The 14,142-nt window shown below is 36.4% G+C and overlaps 1 protein-coding gene across 3 annotated transcripts; it reads right to left on the reverse strand.

Moving 5' to 3' along the window:
* Positions 1-757: 757 nt before the first annotated feature.
* LOC129575826 (uncharacterized) lies at positions 758-8,642 on the reverse strand. Of its 3 annotated transcripts, none has more exons than XM_055459949.1 (4): positions 8,407-8,642; positions 4,311-4,428; positions 3,623-4,161; positions 758-1,889 (listed from the first exon to the last, which is right to left on the reverse strand). In XM_055459949.1, exons 2-4 carry the CDS (start codon positions 4,416-4,418, stop codon positions 1,166-1,168), a joined length of 1,371 nt encoding a protein of 456 aa, XP_055315924.1. In that variant the 5' UTR covers positions 4,419-4,428; positions 8,407-8,642; the 3' UTR covers positions 758-1,165. The 3 variants fall into 3 exon arrangements, with proteins under 3 accessions (XP_055315924.1, XP_055315916.1, XP_055315908.1); XM_055459941.1 differs by having other exon boundaries at positions 4,248-4,428; XM_055459933.1 differs by having other exon boundaries at positions 4,230-4,428.
* Positions 8,643-14,142: the final 5,500 nt, after the last annotated feature.

Raw genomic sequence — 14,142 nt, forward strand, 5'->3', positions numbered from 1 at the left:
AATGTTAAACACCATAAAATAACACCGATTGAATTGTCTGTAATTTCATTGTCCGATATGGAGCACGAGCTCGCTCGTTCACTCGCGCGCCCGTCGTATCGTGGCAAGCGCAAGCGCGAACGCGTGAAAGTGATTTTTATTTGCGATATTGAATTCGACAGTGAATAAGATATGGTGCAGTTGGATAGTTTTCCATGTAGCACCATGCATTCAGTGGTGTTGTTGCTGCTGTTGTTGTTTCATTTTATCGCAATCATCTTCATTTACGCTGCATTTGCGACGCTTTTTACTATCAACATCATCACACATCGGTTGTCATCGTTGAAGAAATTTTCATGTCACCATTAAAATTGCTTTGATTTGACCGCTGATGAGAAGACCACATTTGGCGCGGAAGTTTGATTACAAACTGCGAAAAACTCATTTCAATTTTTATTTTCTGTAAAAAATTCAAAACAGTTCCTGAAAAACAGATAGAAAACCAGATTTCGCCAATGCTTTTCCGGTGTGCTTTTCGCACTCGACACCAATGTTTCACTGCACGGACACAATAAAATGTCGCTTATATGTCTGACTACAACAGATACCTACCTGCTAGTTGTTTACAACTTCTCTCTTCTGTTTTTTTCCCATTTATTTTCTCTATTTCAAATGGAAAATTTCATAAAAATTTGCCATCATTTTATTTGTATGAATCATTACGGCGATCGATTCAGTGTTCAAAAACGTGTTTTGTATCGTCAATTTGGTTTTTGTGTTTTTTTTTTGTATTTTTATTTTCCATTATTATCAATAATAATAATAAATCTGCTTGAAATTATATTTCACCTAAGACTAGTGGCACTATACATGATACTTTCGGAATGGAATGGTTTTAAATTAAATGCGTTACAAACTAAATGCGTCATTAAGCCATTTTACCCTTTTTTATTGTGTCATTGAACCGTACGATATGCTGGATATGTGTATTTTGCGTTGAAATTCTCTAAAAACAGAACAAAAGTTGCCATTCAAAAGTGTTCACCATTACATCGCCCAAAATCGAATGAGTCGGCGTAAATAGCAAACAATGGGCAAACATTCTTCAAATATAAATACAATGACATCAAAGGTTTGTGTTTTATTACATGCATTGAATGCTTCCTTCGAAAATGCTATGAATCGTCTAGTTTCTCGGTTTAAGCTTTAGCGGGCGTTCCGTAACGAGTTTCGGTGATCGCTTTGAGTAGCCTTGTGCCGTTGAATAGGCGATGGTATTGTAACCGGGTTGATGTGAGCCATGTTGGAAGAATTGCGTTGGATGAGTCAATGTTGGCGATGCAAAATTACCGGAAACCGCGTGCAAAAGTTGTCGATTTATCAATGCCCGTTGCCGTTGCGCCCAGACCAGTGAACTTGGAATGTAGGAATCAAGCAAACTGGATGGGTGATGCTTTTGCAGCGAATGGTAAATGTCAACGGGCGATGGCAAATGTGATGATGATGAATAGTATTGATGCGGATTGGGCACTTGAGGTGGTGCAATAAATTCAGGCTGCAGATGAAGTGATTGAGGTGCGACTGGATGCAAGTGAAGCGGTTGAGGGGCCAATTGCAATTGTGGTATGGTTGCATATTGAAGTGTTGCCGATGGAATGGCTGTTGATTCTGGTGCTGGTAGTATGGCAGTTCCATCGATTGTTGGATTGACGAATGTGGCGGCTAAGGTCGGCTGAGCGTTGCCCAAATGGATCTCACTTTGTTGCTGTGGAGCGGTCAAATGTTGTGTGGGTGCCGTTTGATCAGCTGCATATTGAATTGATGCTGGTTGGGCATATTGAATCGATGGAATGGCATAAGCTTGCGTATGAGTCGGATTTCTGAATAGCATTACATAATTCGGAAGGGACCTGTCGAAACATACGAAAACAAAACATTTTTCATCTGGACAAACATTATAATTTCTCGCCAATATAAATTTTTTTTTTTCATCAGTTTCGCTAAAAATTGCGTTAAATTATTTTATGTGTGTATGTGATTTCAACACATGATCCAAAGCTCAAAAGAAATTACCATCATTTGATGCTGCTTATGGTCACTGAATATCATAAACAAACGAGTTATTTTTGTTTTCGGAAGAAAACAAAGCAAAAATGAAAGAAAACAAAAAACAATTCCAACCGAATAATGATCTGGGAAAGATGGAAGAAGAGATGTACGATGCAAAGTGCGTGTGTTAAACCGTTGATTTTTTTTTATTAAGCGCTTGTTTACGCACTATTGTATCGAAATCATTGCAAATAAAGGTGTATAATTTGCTGGAGATGATTTCAGAATCATGAGGGTGGTGGCCAAGCAAGTGTAATGAATATTTAATCTGTACAAAACCAAAAGTCGGTCGGATCCAAACTAACAAAAAAAAACACAGATCGAAACCAAAAACTTTGGTTTTTTTCCGTTGTGATTGCGCACCGAATGCACATTGAAAGGGAATCGTTTCGACTTCGCTGTTGTGAACTTTCTATGCAGGTGGTCAATAAACGTGTAAAGAAAAATTATGCGAAATGAAACATTTATAGCACGTAAGTGCACTGTACGTGTAAATCAATAGTGCAATAAAACTTTCGCGAGTTTTTGAAAACGCAAGCGAAGAAATGGAAGAAAAAAATCGTGTAAAGTTGAAAAAAAATGCCATAGAGCATGCTTTTACCACATTAATTTGTCACTGTTGTGAATCGTAACATGAGTTTTACCCACGATGATAATCGTTATATTGGGTGTTATATATATCTGCAATAAAATTTGCATAATTACTACCGCAATCAAAACAATACGATTAATAGCCGCGTTTTAATCCTCCAGAATAGAAAAAAAAATCGATTTGTTTCTATTGATTTAATAGATTTATTGTTTGGATTATGTGCGTGCCATTAGCAACGATTTGCATACTTATCGCTGCCGTCCGCGAAACAAATGTGTCTCAAGAGCTATATAATCCACGAATCAAGTTGCACGAATCAAGTTCATCCACACGCACATTTCGGAGGACGTTCACTCAAATGCGGTGACAAACAAATCCTTTCATTTCGGTTTCTTCGATTGTATTGTAAACAGATAAAATTATGACAAATGATGCGATTAGCATTGTGTATTTGAGCATTCATTGTTCGATTGAAAGAAATTGAAACCAGAAATAGACAGCTCAAAAGTTGATATTATTCGGAAGCGATGCTTTTTGTTTGTTTGTTTGTTTGTTCGTCATGTCAAACTGGTTTCGTTCGCGCCAAATTCCTCACCGCACGATGAAAGTAGCAAAGATGACGGCAAATCTCTTTTGATTTTTGCTTTCGTTCATCGCGTCTTCACCGTGCGCACAATATCGACATGAATGAAAATATTCAAATCGTCGAGGAAATTGTAGCTTCTCTCAAGAAGAAATTAGCGAAAACAAATACGCAATCTTTTACATAACACACAGTTCATACTGAGGTGAGAGAATTGGGGAGATGTTTTTTTTTTATTTCGAACAATTTAAAAAGAAAGTACCATTCGTTGATGCCAAATTGAATTTGAATACTAATTATTTGCCTTGATTGACGTACAAATATCGGATCTGTAAACAAAAGAGACGGGTCAGACTTACGGAGTTTGTGTCAAATATGGGAAATATTGAAGTGCGCGTGATGCATAGTTCTCTTGACGCGATGGTGCATGAACCGCTTGCTGTGAGCTCTCTGCAATTTGATTTTGTTCAATGGCCGGGTAGCTAATATCATCTTGTGCATTTTTCTGTTGTGTTTGCACCACATTTTCGGCGGAATGTTGCGGTTGGCCGTATGTAACGACACCACTTTGTGTGAGTTGCTGTGGACCAGCTTGAACATAAACGAATTTCGGTTGTTGCGATAGATATGGCGATTGCGATGCTGCTGGTTTGAAAACAATCGGGTTCACAAGCGATTCCCGAGCTGGTGACGAATATGTATGTGTCGCTTCATGGACTGGATGCACGAACGAGACTGTAGTTGGTTTTGCCTCGTAATCTTGTTGTTGCGGCGTCACATATTGAATCGACGTCTTTTGTTCTGGTTTGCCATATTGTTCAGCACTATCGGCGGCGGCTGAAGGTTGTGCATAAACAATATCCTCGCCCAGATCATTATCCGATTTCTCGGACGAAGCCTAAAACAAAAACAAATAAATCGATAAAAAAAGCATGTTTTTGATTCAAGGCAATGGTTCGGGTTCACCTCGTATTGAGGTCCTACACGAATTGGAGCACTCAAGCGTTGAGACTGTCCAATATTAAATATTGACTGTTCTCTATTTACCCGTCGTTCGCTTAACAAATTGTCTCGTTCGATATCTTCGAGTTTGATTTGTTTCTCGGCCATGGCAAACGTTACGAGCAACAGCACATATTTCAGCTGAATATTCATTATGTGTTATCTGCAACGAAACGAAATGGTTTAAATGTTTGACAGCCAGATGACGTTGTTTGACTCGGTTTTAAAACTAAAAAATATTAAAACATTTCAAAAATTAAACTCCTAAATGTATGTGATGTTAAAACATGTTTTTCTCCCATTCCAACATTCTCTTTTGCTTCTTCGCAACGTCTTGCGCGTTCAATGAATGGAATATGACACAATGTCTGCGAAACTCATTCGCTATTGTTGTCCATGCCTGTGATCAGCTTCTGATAAATCATAGGCAATACAAACAAGATCAGTTACAATACGCGTACGTTTTATAAAATAATCTCTGGAGTGTACTTCGTAGGCTAAGTGGTTGATCGAGTGAATCTAAACAGACAGCATTAAATATGAATTCAAGTGAGTTTTGAAACGTGCCTAAAAGCTTAAACAATTTGTTTCAATTTTTGATCATGATAAAAAGTAAAACATTTTATATTTTGTCTTTGCCAAATGCCATTTAGGCTTCCGGACAGGTTATTGCATTTCTTTTACCGCCTGAGGCGTAAATACTCAATGCTCATATGGCTCATTTTATTGCGCGTACTAATTGAAACACGAAGAGAGATTTTACAGCTCTGATTTTGATACAGTTTTTCTTTCTTTCATTGTGCAGCCATAAAAATTGATTAAACTGATCTACTTGCGCAATAGCAACATTGTGTTAATGTCCTTTTACTCTTTTTTTTATTTTCCATTTAAAATCATGTTACATTGCTTGTTTTATTGTTTTATGATAGCATTTTATTATGAATTGATGGTCAATTTTGAGGGAAATGTGGTTAACCGCCACTGACCAAAGGGATCTGCTTTCGTCGTATGGCATTGTCAATGAACGCACCGCCTTCTATTTATGGCAAACCAAATCAATAAAACGCTTTTTTTTAACGGGCAAATCAAATCACATGTGTGATAAAAAAAAATTGTTGCAAAAGCAACAGCAACGAGAAGAAAAGCAATAAGCAAACCGGACAAAAACAAACCAAAGTTATTTATGGTTGGTATTTAGTGAAAGTGGTTTAAAAGAAAAGATCAATCTGTATCTTATTCTGCGTGCGTCGTGTTGTGTGCTTTGGTTTTCAGTTGATGTTGCTTATGTTAGCTATGGAGCTACCTTTTACTGGTGCATGGTAACGATCGCGCGCACATGCCCAGACGTCGCTGAAATTCCATTAAACGCATAAATCGACGGTCATTGAGAGCAGAATAACATTTTCTTTTGAATGACGAGTTTTTTGCAATTTAAAATTGGTTTGCTGTATGCCCTAAAGAGCCGGAGTATTGAATTTTACACAAGTAGTCACATAAATTCCGAAACAGCTTCAATGCGCTGCTGATGCTGTTGCTGTGCTGCTGCAAAAAGCAAATCGTTCAATATTCACTGCAAGCAACGTGGTCGATATCATAAAGTATTCTGATAATCTTGTTACATGAACGGGCGAAAATTCCCTTGAATTGAAATAATGATTATTATGCATTTATGAACTTGTGCAAGGCAACCACAAGTTCAGACATCGAATGTGTAGCAAATTACAAAAGAAAGTCAAAAAAAACACAGACCAAAATTTCACGTGAACGGATTCCATTTCGATTGCGATTATAAATTTAAGATAAATTCCCCTTGAGCTGGGCGATGCTTGGCGAAAAAAATAAATAAAACTGGATTACATGAATTCATAACGAGGTTTCAATCACAGGGTCTTAAATTCGAAGTATATGCGGATTCAACAAGTGAAAATCGATCTACATCAGTCGAATTCGTTAGGTCCGTACGAAATGAATTTCATTGCCGGCATTTTTAATAGACCACATGACTTTCATTCGTGGGTATAACTGTCTTTCTGGAGAAATATGGCCCTATATAAACTCTCTCACTCTGTGCGTATGGATCACATCAGAAGATTTGAAGAAGAAAGAAAAAAACAAATGTACGACACATTACGTAAATTGAATCAGAGCAATTAATATACGCATAACTGAAAATAGCGCTCGTTTTACACGTACACACCGGCCAACGAACCAAGCGGAGAGAGACATGGTGCAACATGCAAACATCATGGGTACAAATGCAGAGCAATGAAACGAGATTAACCAGAAAATTGCACGGCGACAAACAATGAATGCGTTAGAAAGCGGTATCATTATACTGGATGGATAATTGTATTGTGCGTGGCATGGTTTGGAATGCAGATACCATTTTTATAGTGACAACCGAGCGAAAATGTCAATGTATTTCGGATAAATAACATGTTTATTTCATCAAAATACACATGACGATGTTGTTTTTTCTTTACGATCCACTTTGATGGCACCTCGCACGAGAATGGACAAAAAAATGTAGATTGGATGATTTTTGTCAAAACTGTCACAATGCGCATCGCGCACACAATTATTATGCATGCGTTGCTCGAGTATGTGCGGATCGTAAATTGAGTTATACAAAACGATCACCCCAAAACATTATGATCACTTTCTTTCCTTTCGATACGATTATCCCTCCATTTCACGTATATATCGAATTGGTTCCTTCCATGCTGTTTGAACAGATGTATTATTACCAGCTCATTCACGACAAAGAGTGATCGTTTCCGTTCCAACAGTAACAATTTCCGTAATTTTTGACCTGCAGTCATCGTTTGATCAATTTGACGTATTATATTCAAGTGGCCCACGGCAAATGCATCCCATTTCACTCAAAGATATATGTAAACATGATACATAGATGCCAACATAGATAATTTTGATTCATTTGGTGCGGCGATCAGTGACCACCGGTGACCGGTAGCCATTAGCTAATATAAAATGATGCGAAGACATCATGCTGCACATATTTTGACACATACTGAGTCATTGTTACGACTTTCATTCTCTCTTTCTCTTTGACATTTTTACCGCGAATTCTTGTGGCTTTTATGTAGTGTCGCGTGATCATGACAAATAATCGAAGCATTTCTCGAGTTACGTCGAATTTACATTTTGGAATCTAATTAGCATTTAAATGGTTTGTGATTGAAGCGAGAAATGAAATGGACAAGCGGCCGAAAATTAATTTCGGAATGAAAACAATGAAATGGCAAATCTATTTAAGTTTAAGATCCCGGTGTGTCAAAGTTTCGTTTGCCATCGAAAAATGTGCGAATATCTGGAAAGCATGGAAACAGCACGCTTTTAACTAATTAAAAATGAAATTGATTCCGGAATTTCTTTCTAAATGTTGTACAACATCAAATTCCTTTTATTTGATCAAAGATAACCGTTATATTTCAACGCAGAAGAAATGAATGCTGATTTAATCAGGTGCGAATTACGCATTATACTATAAACAGAAGAGACCTACGTTACTTTCGATTTTATTTTTCAATCCAACATTGAGTCTCGACAATTTTCTTTTGTTAATCTGCTTTTGTTTTGCTAAATCAATTCACAACGTGAATTCCATGTTCATAGCGTAATTTCAGTATCGAAAAAAACACGTTGAAGTAGATTTAAATCGAATCGAACAACAATTTGAGGTAACAAAAAAATCGTCCAATCTTTTGTACAGTAAAAAATCGTTCCGGTCTACGTATAAGCCATGTGAAGATGCAATCGAATAATGAATATTGATCATTTTGTCGAAGTATGTTTTTTGCATACGAATGATCGAAACATATTATTATCAATTGTATATTTTTAGATAAGGTGCACCATAACAAAAGCACGGTTTGCATCATCGATGATGTTGAATATTTCGGACAAAAACGATCTTATTTAATTCAATTTATCCAGTTTCGATTATGAAAAGCTAAATCGAGCTATCCTGGATCAACAATAATATTCAAACAGGTGACTGATGACATATGTGTTTGCTGATGGGAAATTTAATTTTCGAAATTCTTTTAAAATACTTTTGTCGTATGTATGTATGTCGTTCATGGCTTCTGGTTTCAAAATGATCTGTGATTTGACTTACAATTATGTTTGTCCTGCTAAAAAAATCCACAAATAAAATGTTTAATCCAAAATTTTCGGTCCAAAAGTCGGTGCACTTTATTCCCTCTGTTGTCTACGATACAAGTCCAATTTTTTCAAAAAATTCACCTCAAAAAAATCCTTTAGCCGGTTCGCAGCAGTGATTTTCACTATTGGAACCGTTATTGGGTTCGTGTTTGCAACAGCACTTCAGTGGAAATCTGAATGCGCTAAAGAACTAATGTGAACTGATTCGATTCAAAGGTGGGGCCATTGAATTTATACTCATTTTGGCCAGCCACCTTTGCCGTGCTGCTCTTTCCAATTTACTTTGCGATGGCACAGACACATGGCCACGTTCACTCGAATTGTCACAAGATCACACACAAACCAAAATGGAATACAAAACAGGCGATGACGACGACGATCGAGAAACAGAGTGCAAAGAAACAAAGACCGACCGACCGACGTGTGTCTCTGTGGAAATGTGCGAACGAAAAGGAAAGTTTTGAAACAGATCAAAATTTCGATGACGCTGTATCGTGTATAATTATAGTGCATAAACAATAAACGAGCAGAAGAAGAAGAAGAAGAAGAAGAAGAAGAAGAAGAAAAAACCAGAGCAGCAGCAGCAGCGACGAACAAATATAACGGTGAATGTTGTAGAGTAATATGCATCTTACTGTGTACATTTCAGCAATAATTACGTTGCGAGCGCGTGGATTTTTTCTCTGCATCCACACCGCAGTTGACATAAAATGATAAGCGATCGATAAAGGAAAAGCATGCGTTTCGCATAAAAAATTACGAGCTTCTTAAATTATAATAAAGAAACAAATGATTCAGGAAAACATGTTGATTCTACGCACTCGTAAACATGCTTTGATCGACCATTGAATGGGTCATTGAGATGAGTTTAAGCGCCAATTCTCGCCGGAAGCAATTTTTGCTTCAATATTGTACTCGTTAAAACGAAAGTGTACTTATGAAAGGCTTCAATAGGAGACATTTTTTTTAACGATTTTCAGAATTTTCACCATTGTTCGGAAAATGAACTACGATAATAAAGTTCAAAATTTGAAGAAAAAAAATACAAGAAAAAAGTGTCCAAATACAAACCACAAAAGTGCAATTCCAAATATAAAATTGGGATTTTTACGCAAGATAAATATTATATTTTGGTCGTTCCTTTCGATTTTTCTTGATAAACATCCATAAGCATGCAATGTACCAACTAATATGAACGCCAGAAAATTACACACCATAATGGATAATAGTCTTACGTTATTCCTTTCGTTGTTCGATGATAAGTGAGTCTCGTGAGTGTTCAAGAAGAAATTGCTCCAAATGTAACAACCGTATAGTTAATAACAGCATCTGTTTAACTTCTGGTTTCATTCATTCATACCCATTCATTTCACATTTCACTCGAACTGTTTGTTTTCGATGTCCAAAACGCCGTATTGATTACTCAATCTTTGATGGATAAACTACCGCCTATTTTTCACATTATGAATTTCGGCAATTACAACTGAAATCTACTGAACCCAATATTTGATAATGATCAAAAGTCTATAATATATTGGAGTGGTTGCCTTTCGTTTGGCTGAGGAACGGAAATGCCACGCAATTCATCACATTAAATATTATATGAAAATTATGATCTCGGCAATTCGTCTTGTTGTTGCCTCTGATTGTTTAACGGTAATTGTTTCATCGGTGTACGCTTGCAGGAATCGATCAGTTGTCGTATTAAACTTTGCCGTTGTTTTTTTCTTCGTATTTCACATTGTGTGTTTTAGAGATTTATATATTTAGCTTTCGATCAATCACTTAATCGCTTTTTATCGATTGTTTGCTTGATTGATCGTGAAATTGAACACTCTCTAATTTTCCCATCTTTTTCATTGCGCTGTATCGTTAGAAGTAGATTAATATTCTAATCGTTTCTCCCTGAAAAAAAAATATAACTAATTCGAAAGTACTTTTTATTTGCTTTTGACACATCTGTAGGCGCCTTTGACCTGAAGAAAAGAAGAAAAAAAAACGTGTGAGTTAAATCGTTTTCCGAACTAATTTTCTCGCTGATTGACTTTCTTGGCTGTTAAAATAAACTGCTTTGTTTTTAGAACGGTTTGTTTGTTATGTCGTCTGTTTATTGCTTCATTTAACCATCAATGTCATGACAACTTCCCATGATTCGAATTTTAAAATCCGGCCTATAATGGCGGCTTAATGGTTAAATGAATTCGCAGATTATTCAATTTATTACACATCTTTCTCCATTTCATTTGAATTTGTCTTTCGTCTGCTTCCGAGCTGTTCGTGTTTTTTTTCGGCTGGTCATTAGAAACGGCAGACTAAACTAATGGCAGATATTTGATGTGTTGATTTGCTAGACAGCATAATGAAAGCATTTACAGGCCATCGAAGGCCGTGCATTCTATTGCAAGTGATTGTCGATCAGGAAAGTGAGAAAAGTGAGTTGAAACTTTTGCATGATAGTCTCATTAGTGGAGACTCTGAACCCTGTTAACATTTCTCGCACACCAAAAACCAATCGAATCGTATTATATTCAAGTCAGTTGCAGATTTATCATTTTTTTCTCTATCTCGTTCCAGTTGCGGTGTAGCGTAAAACACAAAGTGATTGTAAACTGAACGATTTCCATGGAAATACTCTGTTGCCGTGTGTAATTTGCAATGAAATGAACTTTTTAAACCTTTTTTTCACTAATCACTCATAAAATTACCGGCATTTCAATAATTTGACACATGAAAAAGCGAAAACAATACACCACGAAAACCGCACACAAAAAAGAGTTATATATATGTATATGTTTTATGCATATATGTGTATTGCATGATTCAATCGTTCTTCTGATCCAAAAGAAAACAAAAAAAAACGAGCCAAATGATTGTAACTAACACCGGCCCAGAAACGCACCGCAAAGGAATATTGAATAGCCTTTAATTCCAAGGAATATTAAATCGCATTTCATTGGCGCGAACGTCGGAATGGTAAAAGGCAATTGCAATACGTAATAGGTAAAAATGAGTTTTTCTTAAAAGAAGTAACACCATTCACGCTCAACCGTAAATTTTCATATTTTTAACCGACATTCAGTGGCTTAGATGCAGCTCAAGACATCGGAAACTAGCCTACTGTTGTTGTTGCCGTCATTTTTTCTCTCTTAGGTTTTAATGTGAAAATGGCGCAACGCATCGCATCACACTCAATGCGAACAGTGGTTGATTGTAATAGAGCAGGAAACCATGTTATCAAAACGTGACTCTTCTAACAAGACGCAATTAAGTGATTGACGTTGGGTCATAGCCTCAATACGCGCTCACACTCCGTATCCACCTAATGAATGGAATGCAAAGCAAAGAGTACGAACGATATTCCAATCAAACACAAAAGAAAAAAAAATAATTACGTCTTTATCACAGAGTGAATGTTTTCACCACTTTCGGATCATATTAAATGGTTCATAAGACATATACGATTACTTTGAATTAAACACGCAGCTGGGTGTCTTTCACCACATTCGAACGTATAATTCGTGGCAATTGTAGTTGAGATAACGAAAAATAATTAAATTATTGAATTATTCCGCGGCAAAGCACACGTATATATCATCAATATGATTCAGCTTTCATGTGATTATTTAAGGTGATTCAAGCCTTATCATTGTTTTCCAATCATCCGCGTTAATTAATACTTGCTGAGCACAAGCACAGTGGTCAATATTGTGCAATATGATGTACCCTTCAGTTTTTTAATTCAGAACATCGAATATTTTTACAATAAATTGATAATCAGCCGTTTGCCAATTCATTAAGTAAACTCAAGCTCAAGTGATCCGGATTGCAACATATCCAAAATGTTAAAGGAATTTCCATAAAACATTCACCATACAATTACTTAATGGCAAAAATAATGAGTATTACGTCAAGAGAAAATATATCTCACAATTGCGCCCTTTCAATTTTTTTAAGATCAAGTTATCCTTCCTCAATACACACACACACACACACACTCGTCAACAGAGTGTTTGCTTCAGTTTTAATTATTTTTTACTAGGCGCTTTATATCATAAACATTAAAGAATTAAATTAATTATTATTTGTTCGATTATTATTATGGTTGCGATAATGGCTGATAAACCGTTTTCAAATGAACAGCCATGCGAAGCGCGCATAAACATAAAATGCAACACACATCATTTGTATTCCGTTCGCCTCGACTCCGTTCAATCCATTGCATACTCGTCTTTCACTCGATCCATTGATCGAAATCAATACACACCGTTTGTGTTGTTGTTGTTTTCTTCTTCTTCTTCTTCATCTTTCGAAAAGTATAGTTTTCAATGCAATGAACAATGCTGCATATATACAAACAAACAAACAAAACGCAAATGGTAGCAAAGCGATGGCATAACCTGTATCTCGATAAGCTGACAGTAAAGAGGCGCAAACGACTACTAGCTGAAGGGCGATAAAAAGTCTACGAAGCCAAAGCAAGAGCTAAAGTGAAACTAGTTTGAAAGTATCTGCAACATTTGGACACTGTCCAGTGTCCACACAACGGTGCATGACTTGCATTCGATTGAACGCATAACAGGATGCTACCGTCTCTGTCTTGTCTGACTCATCGAAGTTTTATCCATTGAATTTCAATCGCAAACATCGATTGGCAGGATGTCGATCAGCAGCAGCAGCAGCAGTTGACCATTACATTTTATCGTTTTGTTTTTCAAATTGTTCCAATTAAGATTGAACAACGAACAAACCTCTCACCAAAAATCGCAAAAAATGAAAAAAAAATGTTTCGTTTTTTTCCCTAGACAGATAGTGGTTCAATACGTATTTAAAATGTTATCACATCTTGTATCTTGACTCCTTATAGAGAAAATTCGCAAAATCACTGATAAATGTTAATGAAGTTATGCTGTAAAATGCATACCAAAGAGTTCAACACATTTGAAGTCAATTTTATTTTGTTTCGATCTTTTACGATTCATCAATTTTAAGCGAGAAAAAAAATTCTAAATGGCTTGGACTCAGATACGAAAGCTATTTTCATTTTCTATCAATTTCATCGGACGCCGGTCGAAAGTGTGCATTATAGACACTAATCATTGCATAAGCATTATTTCATCGCTATTTTAAAATAAAGCAATTTTGTGTGTGTTTCGATGGACATTTTCAATAAATTGGATTGGCTTCGTCGGCGTCGTCGCACCATGCGATTGAATTGATAACAATGAATTTTATATAATAGAAATTGAGATGGCAAACTTGCGATAAGAGTGAGTAGACATGCTAACAAATTTATTTATGGACATGAAAACACAATTCCAGACTGTCTTTTCTCTCTTTTGGCTTGTTTCAAGTTTAAATTTTATAAGCAATCTCTTCAAAAAAAAAAAAAAATATTTGAATAGACAATTGCAATGAACTGTTCAATTCGAACGACTTATTCCATTCATGTTGTTTCCGCTGCGTAGAGTCAATCAAATCTCAAGCGAACGAATAGAAACTGCGCGATCGCTCTCGTTGTTATAATGGAATTTCACTTTGTAAAAAATGGTCGCATTGAATTCAGAAAAGGAAGCATTTGGTTATGTTTACTTTGAAAAATTGGCGTCTGTTTATCAACCACCGCGGTCACATACATTTCACAAGTCTAAAGAGAGTACGGGCAAGATCGATCACTTTGTGTTGTTCACAT

The sequence above is a fragment of the Sitodiplosis mosellana genome, unplaced genomic scaffold, assembly GCF_009176505.1.
Source record: "Sitodiplosis mosellana isolate CC-2019 unplaced genomic scaffold, AAFC_SMos_1.0 Smas_scaffold_1, whole genome shotgun sequence".
NCBI lineage: Eukaryota > Metazoa > Arthropoda > Insecta > Diptera > Cecidomyiidae > Sitodiplosis > Sitodiplosis mosellana.

Bases quoted from the DNA above. Each gene is read 5' to 3' on its own strand.
- LOC129575826 (XM_055459933.1), bottom strand. From the start codon at position 4,418: ATGAATATTCAGCTGAAATATGTGCTGTTGCTCGTAACGTTTGCCATG. The intron at 4,162-4,229 runs GTGAACCCGAAC...TTTTTGTTTTAG, and splicing joins GTGTAGGACCTCAATACGAG to GCTTCGTCCGAGAAATCGGA. The intron at 1,890-3,622 runs GTAAGTCTGACC...ATGTTTCGACAG, and splicing joins CCATATTTGACACAAACTCC to GTCCCTTCCGAATTATGTAA.